Source organism: Pistacia vera, unplaced genomic scaffold (genome assembly GCF_008641045.1).
Source record: "Pistacia vera cultivar Batoury unplaced genomic scaffold, PisVer_v2 Contig283, whole genome shotgun sequence".
Classification (NCBI taxonomy): domain Eukaryota; kingdom Viridiplantae; phylum Streptophyta; class Magnoliopsida; order Sapindales; family Anacardiaceae; genus Pistacia; species Pistacia vera.
Window position 1 is genome coordinate 842771 of NW_022196094.1, and position 20098 is coordinate 862868.

General features: G+C 30.0%; 2 protein-coding genes and 1 long non-coding RNA gene across 3 annotated transcripts; 2 read left to right on the forward strand and 1 right to left on the reverse strand.

Moving 5' to 3' along the window:
- The first annotated feature begins 231 nt into the window (after positions 1-231).
- Positions 232-1534, forward strand: LOC116134104. The gene is made up of 3 exons (XR_004128645.1): positions 232-388; positions 614-695; positions 778-1534. It is a non-coding gene; the product is annotated as an uncharacterized LOC116134104 (long non-coding RNA).
- Positions 1535-2103: 569 nt separating this feature from the next.
- Positions 2104-3622, reverse strand: LOC116134105 (B2 protein-like). The gene is made up of 5 exons (XM_031419772.1): positions 3236-3622; positions 3056-3156; positions 2799-2882; positions 2574-2684; positions 2104-2259 (listed from the first exon to the last, which is right to left on the reverse strand). The coding sequence occupies exons 1-5, from the start codon at positions 3606-3608 to the stop codon at positions 2218-2220; spliced, it is 711 nt and encodes a 236-aa protein (XP_031275632.1). The 5' UTR covers positions 3609-3622; the 3' UTR covers positions 2104-2217.
- A 10150-nt stretch (positions 3623-13772) lies between these two features.
- Positions 13773-16818, forward strand: LOC116134187 (protein BEARSKIN2-like). Its single transcript, XM_031419867.1, has 3 exons — positions 13773-14079; positions 15240-15517; positions 16126-16818. Exons 1-3 carry the CDS (start codon positions 13917-13919, stop codon positions 16753-16755), a joined length of 1071 nt encoding a protein of 356 aa, XP_031275727.1. The 5' UTR covers positions 13773-13916; the 3' UTR covers positions 16756-16818.
- Positions 16819-20098: the final 3280 nt, after the last annotated feature.

Genomic DNA, 20098 nt, shown 5'->3' on the forward strand with positions numbered 1-20098 from the left:
CAATAATTGCAATTCTGTTCCTGAGTGGAATGACATCAGACTGTGATTGCATGCCATATATTTTTTGTATCCAGTCATGTAATCATATTTGACATCATTTTATATCAAAACTTTTACTAAGTGAATGTCAGATCATCTTGTCTTTGATTCACGGATCGTCTTTTAGTGAAGAGGAGGATAATAGTGATTTTTCATCTACATATGTGTAATGTATGAACCCATTATGATTTACAATTTTAATCTAACAGCTTTTCTTAATAGTTTAACGTTGTATCATAGCTTTTTTGGTGACTGCTCTATACTGAAAGTAACTCTCTGGAACGGATTGAAGGTTGGCAGCCAGTAAAACTAATGTTTTCCAAATAGAGGCCAGTATCCATGTAAAAAGGTTAATAATAATCTTCTTCTTCTTCTTCATTATTTATTTGTTTTTTCAATTTAATAAAGGAATGAGAGCAAACCCAAGTTGATGGAAGTATGGAACTCTATTTATTGCAAGCACTTGAGATATTATTTCTCCACTTACATAAACTTATTCTTAGATTTTCCCAAAATCAGTGCCTTTTTTTATTGGAGAGCATTTTTACATAATCTGTATTTATTAATGTTCAAGGTGTATCCTATGAATGGAGTGACTGAAGCAGTGTTGGTCAGAAAATGTTTCGTGGTACTCTTGAGATTCAGTTCCAACGCTGGTATGACCTTTCCAACTTATATAAGAAATCTCTGTACATTTTGAGATCTTTGTAACTATGAAAAGCTCATTGCATTTCTCAGGCTCAAAGAGTGCAAAAATCTACAATATTGCATCTCTTGAACTTCTAGAGGTCATCAAGAGAAGTTCTCTTCTTGAATCTTTTCCAGAGAAAGCTTTCTGGATAAGATAATCTCAAGTACTTACCAAATGAACTTTTTATTAAAAATCTTCTCAAAGTTGGATTTTTTGTTTTTGCTTTGCCTAATTGCAACCCGAATATGGATGATTGTCCCTTGAGAATTCACAGTTTGGTGCAAGAAAGACAAGGGAAGCGTATTGTCCCTTTATATGATACAAAATATATTCATTCGCCATGGCACCATGAACTTATTGTGGTGGATAAGAGGAATAAGAAGCCTGAAAATCTGCAATGGCTTGACAGCAATGTAAGCACCGGATTTGAGACAGTTTCTTCGTCCAAAGAAAATTAATATGTTCATCTCCTCTTCTTCTTTGATTATATACAGGCTTGTGGGTGGAGAGTGTCGTGACTTGTGAGGTCTTGTTAACTAATAACAGCAATTGAATAAAGAAGAAAATCTCAGCTTTTGGGATTTGTGTGCATAAAGTGCAGTGTTGAAAAAGATGTAAGAGAAAGGTGTACACGGGGTTTGGGGTTTGGGTTTGGATTTGGGTTTGGGTATAACGGGAGTGTTTTAGATTTCTACTATCATTCTTTATTTTAGTCATTTGACTCACATCCGTGGATGTAGGCAAAGTTTTGCCGAACCACATAAATTTGGTGTTGTGTGACTTTCTTTATGCCTTCTTTTTTTTTTTTTTTTTTCATATCTTATCGACCCTATCAGGGTTCTAGTTTCTAAACAAAGTATGCCTTCATGTAAGGTTTAGCAAAATTATTGCACATGGGTTACAAGTTATAACAGGTCAGTAATTCTCTGTTTTGTTCACAACATTAATCATCATATTTAACCAACAAAGATTGACAGGGATTGAAATGTCACTTTTTCAATTTCGTTGGAGCCAACATTTTTTCCCAAACCTAAGGGATGAATTTGTTATTATCCCAGATATTCCATAATCTTCTTATGATTTGAAACGGAGGTCGGACGGTGGAGTTACACAACAAAATAAAGCTCTAAACGAACCAAATTGTGGGGCTACTTCTTTTTATCATAACATCAAATACACCCCCTTATTTGTGAATTAGTTTTTATAAACATACATTTAAAATGGGATATTAATTAAATTGGCCAATTTTTTAACCTTAAAAGAAAAATGAATATTAATTTTTATATACTTAAGAAATTTTAAATAAATAACAATAAAAAAAAATTTAACTGGTGCTGTTCCTTTTTTTTTTTTTTTTTTTTTTTTTGGCATAAACTTCTAACTTGTGTATTACAATTTCCAAACAATAATATTTTATAGAGGTTTTCTACATGAATTTTTATTTTAAAACTAATGTTAAGTCAAGGATATAGTCGTCTTTTCACCCTTTACATTTCCTCCTCTTTGAACAAGTCCAACAGTGCAAGTGCCTGCAATATATCCAATTGAAACATTAATCAATAATATTATAAGACCAAAATATTTTTATTCACAACCAAATCCTAAAGTTTGACTCCACCCGACGAATAACAATTATTCGATTGACATTCAAAATATGTGAAATGCTAAGTATCATCTCTTTTTTACTTTCTCAATCTCCTTTTAAAACATATACAAAAAGAGAATAGATCAAGGAGAAAAGTATTTTTCACATTTCTCTTAAAATACCGGAAAGTTTACATTAATAAAAACAAAAACGAAAACAAAAATACAAATAAAAACAAAAAACAAAAGCAAAGTGTACCTCTGGAACAGAAAGCTGCAAGCGAAATTTTAGGCCGTCATAGTGATATAAAATGGGCCTAAAAGCATCTTCTTCCAGTGGCTTGCATTTCTTCTTCATTCTAATTCTAACCTGAAATCAATTGATCAAGTTTTATACATTAATTATTTTTAAATTAATCTCCTTGAATTTCAAGTTCTAACTTAGAGTAATAATAATTAAAATTTAATTAAGAATTAAAATTACCTGGGCTGGAAATCTTGATTCTCCTCTGCACTTCTTATCTTCCCATGCGGTTGGGTCAATGTTTGACCCTCCAAAACTTACAGCCTTAAATTTATAAATAAAAAAAGATAGAAAATTAAAATTAATTGTTAATATTGTAGAAAAATAATTATCCCCAGCTATAAAACATGTTCAAAAATTCCAAAACAAAATTATTTTTAATTTTTTTTCTATATATTAATCGTTATTAAAATCTAATTACACATTACCAAACAAACCTGAAAAACTCCATAAAGCTGGTGGGCAGTATAGTTATAAAGAAAAAGAGGCAATCCAGGAGTTATTGCCCTTACAGAATCCTTATATTTTTGTGGAAGCCCTACAAACATAATTCAAAAACAAATAATTTTAAGTGGTTTACTTGACCAAAAATCTTAGAGAAAGGTGATCAATTTTACCAAAGAGTTGGCGGCGAAGATCTTCTTGCATTGTTTCGTTGTTGCAAACAAAAATGTAGCCTCCAAGAGCCTCATTCCTTGGCAACATTTCTCCCGGAGGAAGAGTCTTGTACCATTTATGATCAGCACTCTGGTGTTGCAGCTTCATTGATAAATTCCTCAATGGAACTTCATTGAAACAAAGTTTTTTGTAACGAAATTGATGATGATCATAGTCGTTTCCGATATACTCATAATTGTTTCTCTCAGAAACTCTTACTTGGTTGATGTCAGACGAAAGCCTTCCCGCAGCATTCCTCCACATTTGGTGCTCGTCCATGGTGGCTAAATCTGGCGCCTGCCATATTGAATTCCCGGAGATGGTGTTCATCATGGTTATATGGGTTTAGACTTTAGAGTGTGAGATGGAGAGAGTTTGGTCACCTTATATAAAGAATTAATGACTCAGTTAAATATTGGAAAATGGAAAAAAAAAAAAATAATAATTTAGTTTGAAACATAATTTTGAATTGGGTTATTTGATTTATTATATTTTGAATCTTGATGATAGATCTATATTTCTTTTCTTTTTGTGGGTCCGTTTTCTTTATCTCTTTTGTAGCTTTTACCTCAAGATTTGAATCAAAGAGGCCGCCATTATTCAAATAAAGTAGTCTGATTTTGAAATCAAATCATCCTTCTCCCTCCTTTGTGTAAATTAATTTCGTGTGGACCACATTACTCGAATTGGGTATCACATTATGAGAATACTTTTTTTTTGCTAAAGAGATTAACATATGATCACACTTTAGTCAATGGGTCATATCCTTTATTAGCATCCTTAGTGACATTATTATCTACATGGGAAGGATTACAATCTCAACTGATTATAATCATCTGTCATGATCCAAAGGTTATTGGTGATTAGATATAATTGTTAGTTCTTAATATATATTCATCGATGGGAACAATTTAGTTTGGGTACAAGCTGGTCACAAAATTTCAATGGGAGAATAGATTATCAGAGCTAGATTTAACTTAATACAAGAGCAAAACCAATAATTGTATAAATTTAAATTATTTCTTAGAAAAATAAATTGAAATTACTAAAAATGGAAAAAAAATAAATAAATAAAAAGAGCTTTCTAAAAATTTATTTTTTCATTTCAATTAAAATTTTTAATTTTTTTTCAATTTTCTTAAAAAAATTGGTATAGTTCTTTTTTTTTTTTTTTTAAATTTAAGAACTGAGGGTAAAAAATATAAAAAAAAAAAAAAAATCAAGGAAGTCTAAGTCTTCTTATCATTTTCCGTTAAAGTTAACAACAAATCATGGTTGGTTTAAACAATTTGTAGGGGTGAGCGGGTCCGGGTACCCATCCAAAATCAAAGGAACCGGAACCAGAACCGGCTGGTTCCTTTGATTTGGAATTGGAACCGGAACCGTCGATTCTGGCTCTAGGTACCCTAGAAAGTATCAATGACCCCCTATTTTTTTTTTTAAAAAAGACAAATAAACCCTTATAAAATTACAATTACACCCCTAACAATTAAGTGCAAAACATTAAATAATATATTTGTTTATATTTACTTGATGTTTGATGCTTGATTAAAAGTATTTGTTTGTTTGTTTTCACCGATAATAAACATTTAAACGCTATTATTTAACATAAATGTATTAATGTGTATTAATTCTTAATCAAGTAATAAGTGAAACTTAAATATTAATTAGAATATTTTTAAAAACTGATCTTTTAATGAAAATTAATAAGATTTTTGATAGTAAGATAAAAAAACCAAATTTTTCTTATATATTTATATGATATGTAAAATGTTAAAAAAAACCCCTCCATATGCAAAATATATAAAAACCCCCATTCTTTAATATTATATCAATTTAATCTCAGTTCCTGGTTCCTTTGTTTTGGAACCGAAACTAGAATGCACATTATAAATTCTAATTTTTTTGAACCAGAACATACCATGTTATAACCGATTTCAGGTATGAACCGGAACCAACACCAAGTACCTGTCGATTCCAGTTCTACCCTAAAATTCTGCCCACCCCTAATAATTTGTAACTTCTATTCTCTCATTGCAAAAGTCAAAAAAATGTATACCTTAATATATAATATCAAATGATATATAGACTTATAAAAAAGGGCATCATAGTAAAAATTACAAATTAAATATTATTTGATCTGATAATATATCTAAATCAATTGTATAACTTATGGTTTAACATATAAATTCATCAATGAGTCTATCAAAGACGTCTTTTGTCAAAATAATTTATTGTACAGTAGAAATACATGATATAGTTTGTTCCAATAATACATAAATTAATTATACAAGTTGATTCGTATTGTTATATAATTAGATGTCACATTTTTATTTATAATTAATTATCAATAATTAAATTTTATTATCTAAAAGTTATCAATAATAATCAATTTGTATGTGTGTGAGTATATATAATAAATTGTGTGATATGTTAACAAATAATTAATAATATAATGATGCATTTTATGATTTTGTATATGTAATATTTAATAATAAAAAATAAGAATTATAGTGTTATCTTGTTTAAATATTGAATTAATTAACAAATTGAATACTAATTAAGGATAATCCACCTGTTGATCAGATGAAGATCACCAATATTACGAACTCCAAGGTGAAGATGAAATATTAATAATATATAGTACTATGCTGATATGCATAAAAATTTGAAAAAATTAATTATACAAATTCACATCAACCAAGCTAAAATTCTGCATCTATGACTTATTAAGAAATATAAATAGTACGAAATTTGATTATTAAAAGTGAGACTATTATCGTTCATATGCCACTTTTATTTGAAATTCGAAAAAAAAGTAATTTATTCATATCAATAAATTGATATTTCGATTATTTAACATACATTCGTTTAGTCAATAAATATACCTTTTTTTTTTTTTAATAATTTCTATTAATAAAAGACACTTTTTTCTCAAGAAAAAAATGTTATAAAATAAATTAAAAGTGAGATTTAGTTAATAATAACATATAAAAATTAGAATACTTTAAGAACATATGTAATTTTTTTTTTTAATATAAATATACATTAGTTTTCATTAAAACTAAAGAGTTTTCCCAACTCCTGAGGTTTAATTAAATAACAAAATCCCCCTTAAATTTTAAAAATAACAAAATATTAATATAGTTCATGAGTAGTTAGTACACCATTAGATTTTATAATTGAATGAATTAATGAAGAGGGCCCGTTTGGTTTGTTATTTTGGATAGGATTTTAGAAATAGTATTAGATAGTTGAGTAGGGTGATTATTAGGACGTAAAATTTAAAAATTAACAAAAAAAACCTCATAGGTTTGCTAATTTAACTAAACACACCAATATATAAAATTTTTGTAAAATAACAAAAACACCCCCACCCACCTACAGTGCCAGATTCCGGCCACCACCATCGGAATCTGGCGTTACAGCGCAGACCAGTCGGATCTGGCCGGTCGTGCATCGATCTGGCATTTTCCAGCTAGATCCACCACGGATTTAGTCAAAAAAGGCAAGATATACGACCAGATCTAGCCGTCGACGATCGAAAAAGGTCAGATCTGGTCGCCAAAGATGGCCAAAGATATGGCCATCGTTGATAGTCAACGACGGTCATTTCTTTGGTTGTCGCTGCTAGAAATAGGGCTGTGCAAAACCGAGTACCCGAACCGGTTTAGACAACAAATTGGGTACCCGAATATTCGGGTACCCTTAAAAAGGTACCCGCAAACCGAACCGGTTTTTAGAATGCCTGGTTTGCGGGTACCCGAATATTCGGGTCAAAAACCGGATACCCGGTTTTATGACCCGAATTTGATTAAAATTCATCATGAATTTTAATTTTTTACAAGATACAATTCCATTGGGGTATTTCATTCAATAATTTTACAATTGAAGAAGCAGCAGCAAAGAAGTATGTGAAAGGAAGTAGACTGAAGCCGAATGTGGAGAATTTTTGCAGTACCTTGAAGTCTTAAGAAGAAAATTTCAGTGGAGAATTAATTAATTAATTAAGCACCAACACATAAAACAATTCTATGCACTTCACCAACAAGCTAACATATGGGCACAACACGCTGATGTTTCTTTTTTATTTCCATCCTTTAAGAATCTCTTAAAGGTCCAGGATAAGTTTCCTTTTTATTTAGAAATTTTTTTCCCTAATAATAATGATCATGAGGGTTTCATGATCTTTACTTTTGGCACAAAATAATTAAAATAAATTAACTAAAAGAAAGTTAAGCAAAAGAGAGGGTTGGATATAGCATATCGCCTTTAATTTTCCCATAAATTAGTTAAAGCTCCATAAATAAAAACAAAATATATTGAAAACAAATAAAAAATTGGAAAAAGTTAGGAACGACACACAGAGGGCAGCATTTCCAGACACAAGAAGCAAAAATCAGAGTTAAAACAGAAGGATGAAGGGTTATCCGAAGACAAACTAAAGCAGAATTATTGATAAAAAGAATTTCATGATACTTATTAACTGTAAAGAAAATATGATCTTCAACATCAGTCCACAAACGTACTGGAGAGTGGAGACTAGAGAATTTGAGAGAGATGAGAGCAAAGTGCGGGACCTGACGGCTGACGCAGTGACGCTGATGGGCTGAAATTTTAGGGCAATGTATTTGCCTATTTGGGGCTTTAGCCCTTTGAAAATTGAAAGTAAAAAAAAAAAATTTAAAAACTGTTTTTTTTTTTTTTTTAATAAAACGGGATACCCGGTTATCTTAAATTAAATAACCGATATCTGAACCAAAAATTCGGCCATCTTATAAAAATTACCCGAAACCGACCCGAATTTTCGGGTACCCGAAAATTCAGATTCGGTTCGGTTCGGTTATCGGTTTTTTTTGCACAGCCCTAGCTAGAAAGACCAGAGCGACGAATTAATGACCAGTTTCAATCGTTTTTAAGCCGTTGTGACAAATTCTGGCCACCACCGATGGTGGTTATCAGAATCTAGAAACTATGGGGTGAGTGGGGTTGTTTTTGTTAATTTTTAAACTTTTTTCTGAGGGTGTTTAGTTAAATTAATAAATTTAAGGGGACTAAAAGAATTAAATAAAATAATAGTATTTCCAAAATAGTAAAACAAACAATTATTTTGAAAATAGGATTGGGAATAGGGTAAAAAATAAAGAACCAAACGGACCCATATGTAATTGCCCTACTATTATTTATTTCAACACAAAAAATTAACGATGGAGGGATTTATGTTATTTATATAACTACTGGAGGATTTTTATAATTAAATAACAATACTAGTCATGGTTCTTTCACACAGTTTTTATAATTAAATTTATTATAAGACGATAAACTACTAAAAGAATATGTGATTGAACTGTAAACACGAATCAATGAACTATGAGGGAGTCAATCTTTGAGCAAAATTAATTAACAAATAAAAATAAATTACATGAGAACTGATTCTGATGTAATATAAAATATGATTAAAGGGAAGGGATCATTAATTAGATGCAATAATAAGGTAGCTTAGAAAGCCGGTTTACGTTACCAATTATTGTGAACAGTTGGCTTCCAACATAAAATATTACCAAAATTAGCACAATTTTTGTTTTGACCATTCAACTTTCAAACATATTTAATTAATTTTCCTTTCTAAGTCAAAATCATGAACCCCCGATTTCTAATCCCAATATTAGTTCCATGCATCTTTCTAAACGATTGAATCTTCGCAATTTGAGTTTAAGAATCCATAAATATTATACATAAAGAGATATAATATTTTAGTTTTAATTCTATATATTATGCTTTAATTTGCGGATGAGAAAGAAATTCACTAATAACATTAACAATAATGTTAGATTTATAATTTTCTCTCACAATCTTTGACGTGATATCTCATCATTGATCAATTCATAAAATAAGTAAACGAGATTTATACAAATAGACAAGACTCATTTATAAACTAGTATAAACTGTCACATTAAAAATTATAAAAAAAATGTTATAAGATTAAGTTGTTAGACTAACCCTAATATAGATGAACAAAAGTACAAACATCATCACGTAATTTGATACTATATTAAACCTCGTATTAGTAGAGCCTATGAATGATCACAATTTTATCACTCAACTCATATTATATACTAAACTCGTTAGTCTTCTTTCATTTTCCCCATAATTTGTTCTCATCCCAATGACAGAAGGAAATAATTAAATAAAACGAGCTAAAATATACTCCCTCCTATTCATATTAAGTGACGTTTTAAGGCCTGCATAATTTTTAAGAAAACAAAATTCTACCTCTTTATACTGACTCTTTCACTGAAAGAAAAATAAGACAGTTATCAAATAATGCACATCGAATGATGTGACATCATCATGACTGCCAATTAATTATAAATTTTTTTTTTTAAGAAAACAAGATGACGTAACGCCATTCGGTGCATGAATTTGGTGTGCATTCTTCAGTAGCATTGCTTTTACTGAAATTACCATGGGAAAATTTTGATTCTTCGATTGCTCTTCACCTGCATTTGAAAAAGAAAGAGAGAGAGGAGATAAGGGGCAGAGATGGAGAAAGAGAGAGGAGATAAGGGTAGAGAAGAAGTGGAATAGAGAGGACAGGGGAATTCGTCGAGAAAGAGAAAGAGGCTTAAGTAGTCAAACGACTTTTATTTTGGCAAAAAAATACTATAAAATGTCAATTAATATAAAACGGAGAAAGTATTAGCAAATACTACGTAACTCCCAAGTATTGATAGGAAGTTATTTACGGGTAACTTTTTTTTAATCCAAAAATTTTCTAAATTTGTTTTGTGAGTCTGAATTCACTTGTTGAACCTTAAAATCTTAATCTTCAAAGAAGGTTGCCCGTAAGCCGATTAAAATCGTATATTATGTGGGATCAAACTACAGATTTGATCATTTGAGTTACCTCTTATAAATATTTAAGGTAATTAATATAATTGACGAAGTAATATAATAAATGTTGATATATATAACTCTTCAATTAATATAGTAATATAATAAACTATAGAATTTTCGTAAACATATTACAAGTTTTAACTTGAAAAAATCTTGAATATTATAAATATCATGATAAACATAATACAAACCTGTTGAAACCACAACTAAAAACACACAAGAAAGAAAACAAAAAAGTAAAGAGAACATATGATTTACTTTGATTTGATCCAATAAAAGAATTACGTCCAACATTCAAGCATATAATTTTTTATTGAGTATCAAAAAGCTGTAACAAATACAATATAAATGACGACAATTTACTTTTGCTCTCTATTTTTCACTCTAGTCTTCTCACTGTTACAATATGCACATAATAAAACATCTAATTCCATTTGGGCTTACCCGATCTAACCTGCCCTAAACCCAAATATTAGCAAATTAATTTTAAACCTAATTACTAATCGAGCTCACCGTGAATGAGCAAGACCCTTGAATGATTCAACGTAAGCCGATAATTCGTCCAAGCTAAGAAAAGTATAAATCATATCCAATAAAACTGAAGTGTTTACACATCTAAAAGATGGATAATGAAAAAAAATTAAGATAAAATAATAATATATAGTGTGTTACTGTTCATGAACTGGATTTAATTAGATGAAGATTGCCATGTGGAGTACATGCTAATTAAGTATTCATTTCTCATTGGTCATATGTATAATATTTTAGTATATAGTGTACCAAAATATCAGCTCAACTACGGCTTCATTCAAAGATCTTTTAATTTAATTATATGATATTAAGCACACATTCATTAATTACTATTTATCATAATTTCAAACCAATAGATTTGTGATCTTTTTCGATACCGGATTGCTGCTGACATTCATAATAATAAATTGATTTTATATTACAAGTTTTCTTTTATGATAACAGTGAGAAATGTTACCCTTCTCAAATTTTTTTTTCTTTTTTTTTTTTTCGGGTGATATCCTAGAGTATACGTATAATTAATGGGTTGAATGGCATCCCATTTTTGGCAATTTTTTTTATAATAAAATAAAAAAAAAGTATTTCAAACATTATATCATTGAGAAAGAATAACATTAATCAAAACGGTAAGTTGGAATTTCGCATGGTCTCTAAAGATGATTTGAACATTATTCGCATAACAGCTTAATTATGTGCACCTTGAGCACCTCTATTGATATTGATCTTCGGGGGAGACTATTATACCTGATACTGATCATTGGGGGAGATTGTTATACACGCACCTTAACTGATCCTAGCGGGAGACAACGCAGCAATCTACCACCACAACTTCTCACTTAAATCTCGAACTCTTAGATGAGGAATCGAATCAAAAACTGTGTGTCTATCCACACAATTCTCAATTCGTCCTAACCAACTAGGCTACTCACGGGTTAGTTATTACTTAATATATAATGCAATTTCTTTGCTTTCTAACCCAATATATTGCCATCTTTTTCTTTTTTTGGCTTCTCTGTATTACATCTTATTTTTCTTTTCTTCAATATAATAATTCACATCGTCGATATTCTTGAAAAATAATAAAAATAAATGTACAATAAATATAGTTTTATTCTATTATTTAATATATATTGTAAGTATATATTTCAAATACTACTTACCCTTAGTATCTTTACCAATATCACGTTATAACATTATAATATATTTCATCAATCTTATTAGTCATTACTTAACACACATTTTCCAATTTCATTGCTTCCTAATCCTAACTTCTTAGCTCTTATGTATTAGGTTTTTTCTTCTAGAAACTAGAAAGATAAAACTCACAGCGTTCTTCGAGATTTAATGTCATCTTTATCTTTTTTTTTTTTTTCTAATAAAATATTGTATGATCGAGGATTTGAAAAATATAAATCTTAATCCTCAATATTTTTACAATATTATGTATTTTATATTACGAATATTTACATCATGAATATGAAATTACATATCATCAATTGTTCGAGTATTGGTACCGATGCGATGTCTTAAGAAAGTTCAATTGATCATAAAAGGATAATATAATTAACATTAATATAAAACAAATTAAACAGAAAGAAAGCTTGTAAATGAATCAAGGAAATTAATCTGAAAGCTCTCAACGTCACCCCCACATGTGCAACCCTTAGCAAAGAAATAGCTAGCAATGGCGACTGCGACTCCAACTGTTGTGATAAATTAAATTAAAATTAAAACTAATTTAATCTAATTTATTAAAGTCTAATCCAATTGGATTATCGAAATTAGTATGAACTAATTGGGTTTATTAATTTATATTTATTATAAAAGCATATAAAATTTAAGCCGTCCAATTGGAAGTGAAAATCCCGAGAAATTTAGTAGCTGTTTTTCCAAGCACTTGCTTTGAGAACAATCAAATATCCCATAATTAAATATTATTTCTTATTTTCTCGGGATCATTTATTCCTTTTAATATTTCAATTAAACTATAAATTAATTACACATTACAAATGCCACTCCTAGTGTATCTGCAGCGCGTGGTTGAACACTTCCATTAATACATACAATTTCTTCATCTTCATCATCCTCTTTTTTTTTTTTTTTAAGTAAGAAAGAAAAACTAATATATCTATCACTTTTTCTATTAAATATTTAGTGTATCTTTCTCTGCATATGCAATATCCGATTTTAATTTTGTTAAAAGTTGTATTTATCTTCCGTTACTAATTAGATAAATTATTATGATGTATATATAATTATATATGTGGTTAAATTTTCTCCGTCTTTGAATTAGTTTTTGAGTTTAAATTTTATTCAAACCTGTATTCTTAAAAAAGGAAATACAAATGATAAATGACATGTATATGGAAAAGAAGTATTAAATTGACGGTAAGTTTGTATACCTACAAACTTCAAAAACTTTCCACTTAAAATAGATAATTGAAAATTATTTATTGAATTTTTTTTTTCAAAATTGAGGAGTAATTGCCCTTTTTCATATTTAAAATTTCATAATCTTTTTTAAAGAAGAGATTTGTTCTATATATATATATATACTACTCTTATTACATGCAAATATATCATCTTGGGGTGTCTTTTTTTCCTTTTTCTTAGAAAAAAATTCTAAAACAAAATTATCATACAATAATCTAAAATACAGAGATAAAAAACTTGACAACTAAGCGCAATTATTATAGCAAATTTTTTAATTTTCAACACTACTTTAGCTAAGTATGCTTAGGGTTAACCCATTGAAACAATAAACCATGCATGCTCTTCCCAAAGTTTTGTCTCAAATATACATTAACACATTTTAATCATATAATTAAGAGTCTCTAGATAGAAAGACATCTAATTAAGAGTCTTAATTCCCACGCTCCGCGAAAGGCATGTAGAGAAAGAAATCTCCCATTCACTAAACAATGCACAATAATACCATCCTTATACTTGCTTTTTACGATAGCTTTAACCATCCCCTCCGCCGTAGTCACCGGCCGTCAACTTTCTCCCCCGCTTCTCAATTTCCCCTCTTAATCCTCCTTCCCCCCGTTGACACAACTCCCTCCCTCTTCTCTTTCTCTTTCTATTCTCTTCATATTTATTTCAAGAGCTAGCTTGATTGCTTGCTTAAGAATAATTATAACTTGAAGCTATAGAAAAAAATTAGGTCTAAGTTTTGATACTGTTATTGTTGAAGTAGTGAAGAGTTTTGAGATGGCGACTTCGAGCGGCGGTGTGCCACCGGGGTTCAGGTTTCATCCGACGGATGAAGAGTTGCTGCATTACTACTTGAGGAAGAAGGTGTCGTTTCAGAAGTTTGAGATGGAGGTGATTAGAGAAGTGGACTTGAACAAGATGGAGCCTTGGGAGTTGCAAGGTTAGTATGATTAATATTCATTTTAATTTCATACATGCTGACTATCATTTCATCACATAATTTGCAAAATTAATGAAGTATTAAGCTTGATTAGTTATCTTGTTTTTTTGGTGTGTTTCTCAATTTAATTATACTTATTTAAAAATTTTAAAGTGAATGAATTTTTAGAAATTTAAAAGATCAAATGATCTATGGTTAAACCAAAATGATGAAAAATCTAAAGATTTTTTTTCTTGATTTCTTTTTATTTTTCATTTATTTATATGCATATATACATACATACATATTAATATATACACATATACGAGTAAAAAAAAAATATATATATATGAAATTTCTCTCTATTTAATTTTCAATATTTAAGTGTATACAATAAAATTAATCTTCCTAATGCATATATCTTACTAAAAACTACATAAACAACTTGAAAATTTGTTTGCACAAGAAACATTAATTTGAACTGGAAATTAAAGAATTTACATGGCTTTGATCTGCTAGAATATTATATATATATAATATATATAAATTTTATTTAAAATTATGGATTCACTTTGTATTATTTGTGCAGTTCCAAATTATTTTTAGATTGACCGCTGTCCACTCGTGCAATTCTTGACCTTATTCGATATTCAGAAGTTTGTTTTATTTTTTTTTTTATAATAATTTTTAAGTCAAAAATTGTTACGTCTGGGAATATTTCTATTTTCTAATTTAGTATATAGTTTATCTCTTACAAATAAACAATTACAATTCAGTTGAAATCATTGACCTCTTCACAGATCCGTCTTCTCCACGGGAATTCTATACCTAGAGTAATAATTTAATTAGATTTGGGTTTGAATTTCTTCTGTTCATTAGTCAACCTTCAATTTAATGCAGTGATCGAAGATTTGGATCTTGATCTCTTAATTTAAGGAAGAATTTAAGGGCTAAAACACCTCCTGAACATTAAATTAATTAACCATCCCATGCCTCAGAATTAAGAAGCATAACTACAATTTATTGTTCTCTTCGATTCTTCTATTATAAAATTAGAAGAATATCAATTTAATCTATTTTTAAAGGTAGAAATTTTATTATATTATTCAACAAAATGCTTCAAAAACTGCATATGAATAAGGATTTTGGTTCAATATATTTTTCTTGGTATGAATGTTCAGAGAGATGCAAGATTGGATCCACGCCACAAAACGAGTGGTATTTTTTCAGTCACAAGGACAGGAAGTACCCGACGGGATCGAGAACGAACCGAGCAACGAACGCGGGATTTTGGAAGGCAACTGGGAGAGACAAGTGCATAAGAAACAGCTACAAGAAAATTGGAATGAGGAAAACCCTAGTTTTCTACAGAGGAAGAGCTCCCCATGGCCAGAAAACTGATTGGATCATGCATGAATATCGACTTGAAGATGGTGATGATGCCCAAGGAAACCTCAGTGTAAGTAGTCTCTCTTAACTAATTAATTATTTAATTAAATGATTAATCACGTGGTTTATATAGTAATTGCTTAATTAAAATATTTTATATTACGAGATATAAGTAACGAGGGTAGAAGATTCCATTGATAGAAAAAGCCATTCCAAATAAATAGTTTCATGTATATTTGAATAATAAAGCAATTTAATATATCACATTTTTATGCGCAAGAAAAGATAGAGAGCAGTTTTCCCTTGATGAGACATTCTTTATTCACAATTTTTTACTATAAAACATTGAATTTTCTGTTTGATCATATTCCGAAAACTAATACAAAATTAAACTTATATTGATTGAGCCTTGTACTCTGATGTTATTATAATTAATCTTCTAGATAGTATTTAAGTTAATATTTTTCAATAAATTAAAAATATATGCTTACTAATTTACTTTATTCATGTTACTTCGTATATCTAATATTATTTTTATCATGCTATTGCCATTAACAATTATTAGAATCTTCTCAATATCACTTAGGTATTAAAATTGAAAAATAGTTTTGTTAATATTTTCAGATGTCTTTGTATATGTTCTTCATACATACGTTAAAAAAAATAATTGGTTTGCAGGAAGATGGGTGGGTGGTATGCAGGGTGTTCAAGAAGAAGAACTTATTCAAAGTCGGGAACGAAAACTCAAACATGAACTCAGCGTCCTCTGATCACCATCACCATCATCATCAACTCAACAATTCATCAAACCCTAATCACTCTCGCTTCATCCACAGAGAAAGCCAATACCTAATTCGCCAACACCACAATCAACAACAATCATTTGAACTCAACAAACCAGCTGAACTTGCCCTACATTACCCCATCCCCACACCTCCTCAATACTCTCTTTTCCAGTCCCAAACCCTAGTCCCAAACTTCTCAAATCTCCCCTCGGACTCGCCGATGGTGAAGCAACTCATGTCAAACCCTAGTCGCGATGGTGGCGAGAGTGGCAATGAGAGCCTTAGGTACCATCACCACCAAAGTTGTGAGCCGGGGCTAGAAGTTGGGACTTGTGAACCCACACCTCATCATATGGTTGTGGCGGCGAGAGATGATCAAGGCGGCTTGACCGATTGGACAATGCTCGACCGGTTGGTTTCTGACGATTCCACGACGAAAGGGGTGAGATTTGAAGATGCAAGTCATCAAATTAATCAGCTTTCTTTGCGGGGGGAGATGAACTTTTGGGGGTATGAAAAATAGTTGTTATTGTACGTGTAATATGGTGTTTGATGATTTGGTTTGATTATTATTTTGTGGTTTGAAGATGGATTAATTAATTAATTAAGTGAAGTGATTAATGTTAATTGAATTGAATAATAATAATTAATACAAATTATTAAATGGTTTAAAACCATATAAATGAAAGTGTTGCATTGTGTTAACTGATCAACTTTGTTGATTAATTTTTGTCTATGTATTTAGTGTTTCTCTATATATATCAATTGTTTTATGCATTAATTGATATCCAATTCGTTAATTAATCCAATATTTGAACAAAGATAACATTATAAATTTATAATTCCTTTTTAATATGAATAATAAATATACAAAATAATAAAAATGCACCATTTTATATTGGTATTTGTTAACGTATCAGACATATTATTTCTATAAACTCATGCATACAAATAAATTATTATTGATAATTTTTGGATAAAAAAATTCAATAATTGAAAATTATGAATAAATTATAAATAAAAATAATGTATTATTGTAACAAACTCATAATACAACAATATCTAATTATTTTTTAAGCTATCTAATTATTGCATCTAATTAATGATTCCTTCTCTTCAACCATATTTTATATTTAATTTTTATTGTTGAAAGATATCTTTTTATTGATTATATAATAATAATAATAATAATAATAATAATAATAATAATAATAATAATAATAATAATAAAAAAAGTGTCATATAAATGATAATATTATCAATTTTAATTATCAATTTCATACCAATTATATTTCTTAAATAGACATAGACACACAATTTAAGTTTGGTTAATGTGAATTTGTATAATTAACTTAGATCGAGTTAGATATTAATCATTTTAGTGCATATATAAAAATTATTTTTGAAAAAAATGATATCAAAATATCACACAAGTTAATAAATTATATGTTGTTAAAAGCTTTTTAATTAAATACTTTAATCATTAATGAGGTAATATGATATGTATCAAAAATTTATTTTTTATAACTGACAGACTATTCGCAAGTATACGAAATCAAGCAAGTAGTAAAGCTCGAGTAAACGAGTGTTTAATCCTACTAAAACTACCTACCAAGTACTAAACTAGTCTTTTTTATTGCTATTTGATAAAATAGAATTTTGAGAATAAATTAATGAAAAATAAAACAAACTAAAAAGTAGACAAAAACAGAATTGTATTAATATTTTGGTTAAAAGATCAATAAGACTAAACCTAGGGCATAAATTTTGCACCAATATAATCCTATATATTGACAATTATTGCTAACCTAATTAAGTTTATTCTAAAGGCCAAACTCCTTAATATTTAACTAACTTTCTCTCAAACAATTAGCGAATTAACCCTTAAACAACAACTCAAAATATCTCTAAAATGGATTTAGAAGCTAAGAGATCATTAAGTTTTATAGAATTTACCAGAGCCTCACAGATCGCAGTAACCTATCTCTAGCGTTCGCTCAATTTATAGTTTTATTACTTTAGACTAATCAGGTTTCATCTCTCGATCTCAACCCAACCCATAAAATCATTCAACTCTTGGGCTCTTAAGAATTGAATATGTTACATACAATAATAAAACTTAGAATTAATGCTCAATTAAAATTAACAACAATAAAGTTAACATATCTTCATAAATTGGGCTACATCTTTAGCCCTAGAAAAGAAATTTAATTTATAATTGTAGTAATAAAAACAACCATTGTATTAACAAATATGAGTTCAAGAAAGAAAAATAGAAAAACTTCTCTAATTGGTGAACAAAAACTACAAGAATTCTGATCTCTAAAATAGTAGCTGCTCTTTCTCCTTCTCTAATCTCCCTAAAAAGTAATTACAGACCCGTATTTATAGTGTTACGGTTTGGAGGTTTATTAGGAAAGAATTAAATGCCTTAAACCATTCAGATTCGAACTAGGAAAATAAAATAACTCAAACAGGCCTGCAATCCATCGTTGCGGTGATAGAAACGGTCGTTGCGACGATCGTCCTTTCTATCCCATGAGTTTGGAATCCTCATAATCTGGCGAAGTCATCAACATGAACTTTGTAGCTCTCTGAATAAGCTTTCAAACATCGCAAGTATAATTGAATTTCGATTTCTATAGCTCAAAGTTATGATAAAAATATCTAGGCATGCTCATCTTGACAAATTCCTAGGTTTTAAATCTCACATCCACGTATCACAACTTTCTTGATTCAATTCCGATTCTTGCACTGTTTGTTCCTACTTGTCACGAATTCCATCTACATCATTTTCTTTATTCAAATATTGGTTTTAACCTAAAAATACTCAAAATACACCCCGTAATCCCATAAAAGGTATTTATGAAATAATGAACTAAAATTCTACAATAAAAACGCATTTTTCCATAAATAATCCAATTGAATCACTAACAAAATATGTATTTTCAAGCTCTTATCACAATCTCCAACCAGCTTCTTGCTAGTCCCTAGCAAACTAAGCGATAAAACAAGTCTCTAAGCTTGAAAATAAAACAACCAAATAAAACCTATATCTAAACTATCCTAAATCATTTTCGTAAATTGACACGATTGCATTTAGCGTATGTAACAAGCTTTTAAACCCCTAGGTGGCCCTAATTGGACGAGTTGTAGTCTCGTGAGGGTTTCCAGCAATGACACCCACAAACATCCACACTAAACCTAACCTAGACTCCAAAAATATAAATAAACATAAAAAGAACAAAAATTCTTGGATCAATTCATAAAATTGTCTTAAAAATCGCATATACACAAAACAAATAGAATAATTAAAAATCGCCTAAGCTCACAAATAATGCAAACGTCAATTCCATTTTTGTTATCGACCATAGAATATCCATACAACCACAAAACATTAGTCTACAAACCCAGATGGTTTTATGCATAACATTCATGAACAAAATTTTGATCTCAGTATTCGGGTTATGTGTCACGCCCGTGGCCCCACACAGGTATGTGACTCACTAGGTATTGTCCCCCCCCTTAAGGGATTTCTTTCACCTCCCCCACCACTCGAACCCAAGACCAAGGCCAAGGGGCTATAGTCATTTGGTCTTGGGTTCGAGTGGTGGGGGAGGCGAAAGAAATCCCTTAAGGGGGGGGACAGTACTTTGTGAGTCACGTACCTGTGTGGGCACCGAGAGACATTCCTGTATGGATCCTCGGGTGTGACAATAAAAAGACGCCTTTTTATTGTCACGCCTGCGGCCCCACACAGGAGTTCCTCGCGGTGCCCACACAGGGGCAGTCCACAAAATGACTATAGCCCCTTGGTCTTGGGTCGAGTGGTGGGGGAGGTGAAAGAAATCCCTTAAGGGGGGGAC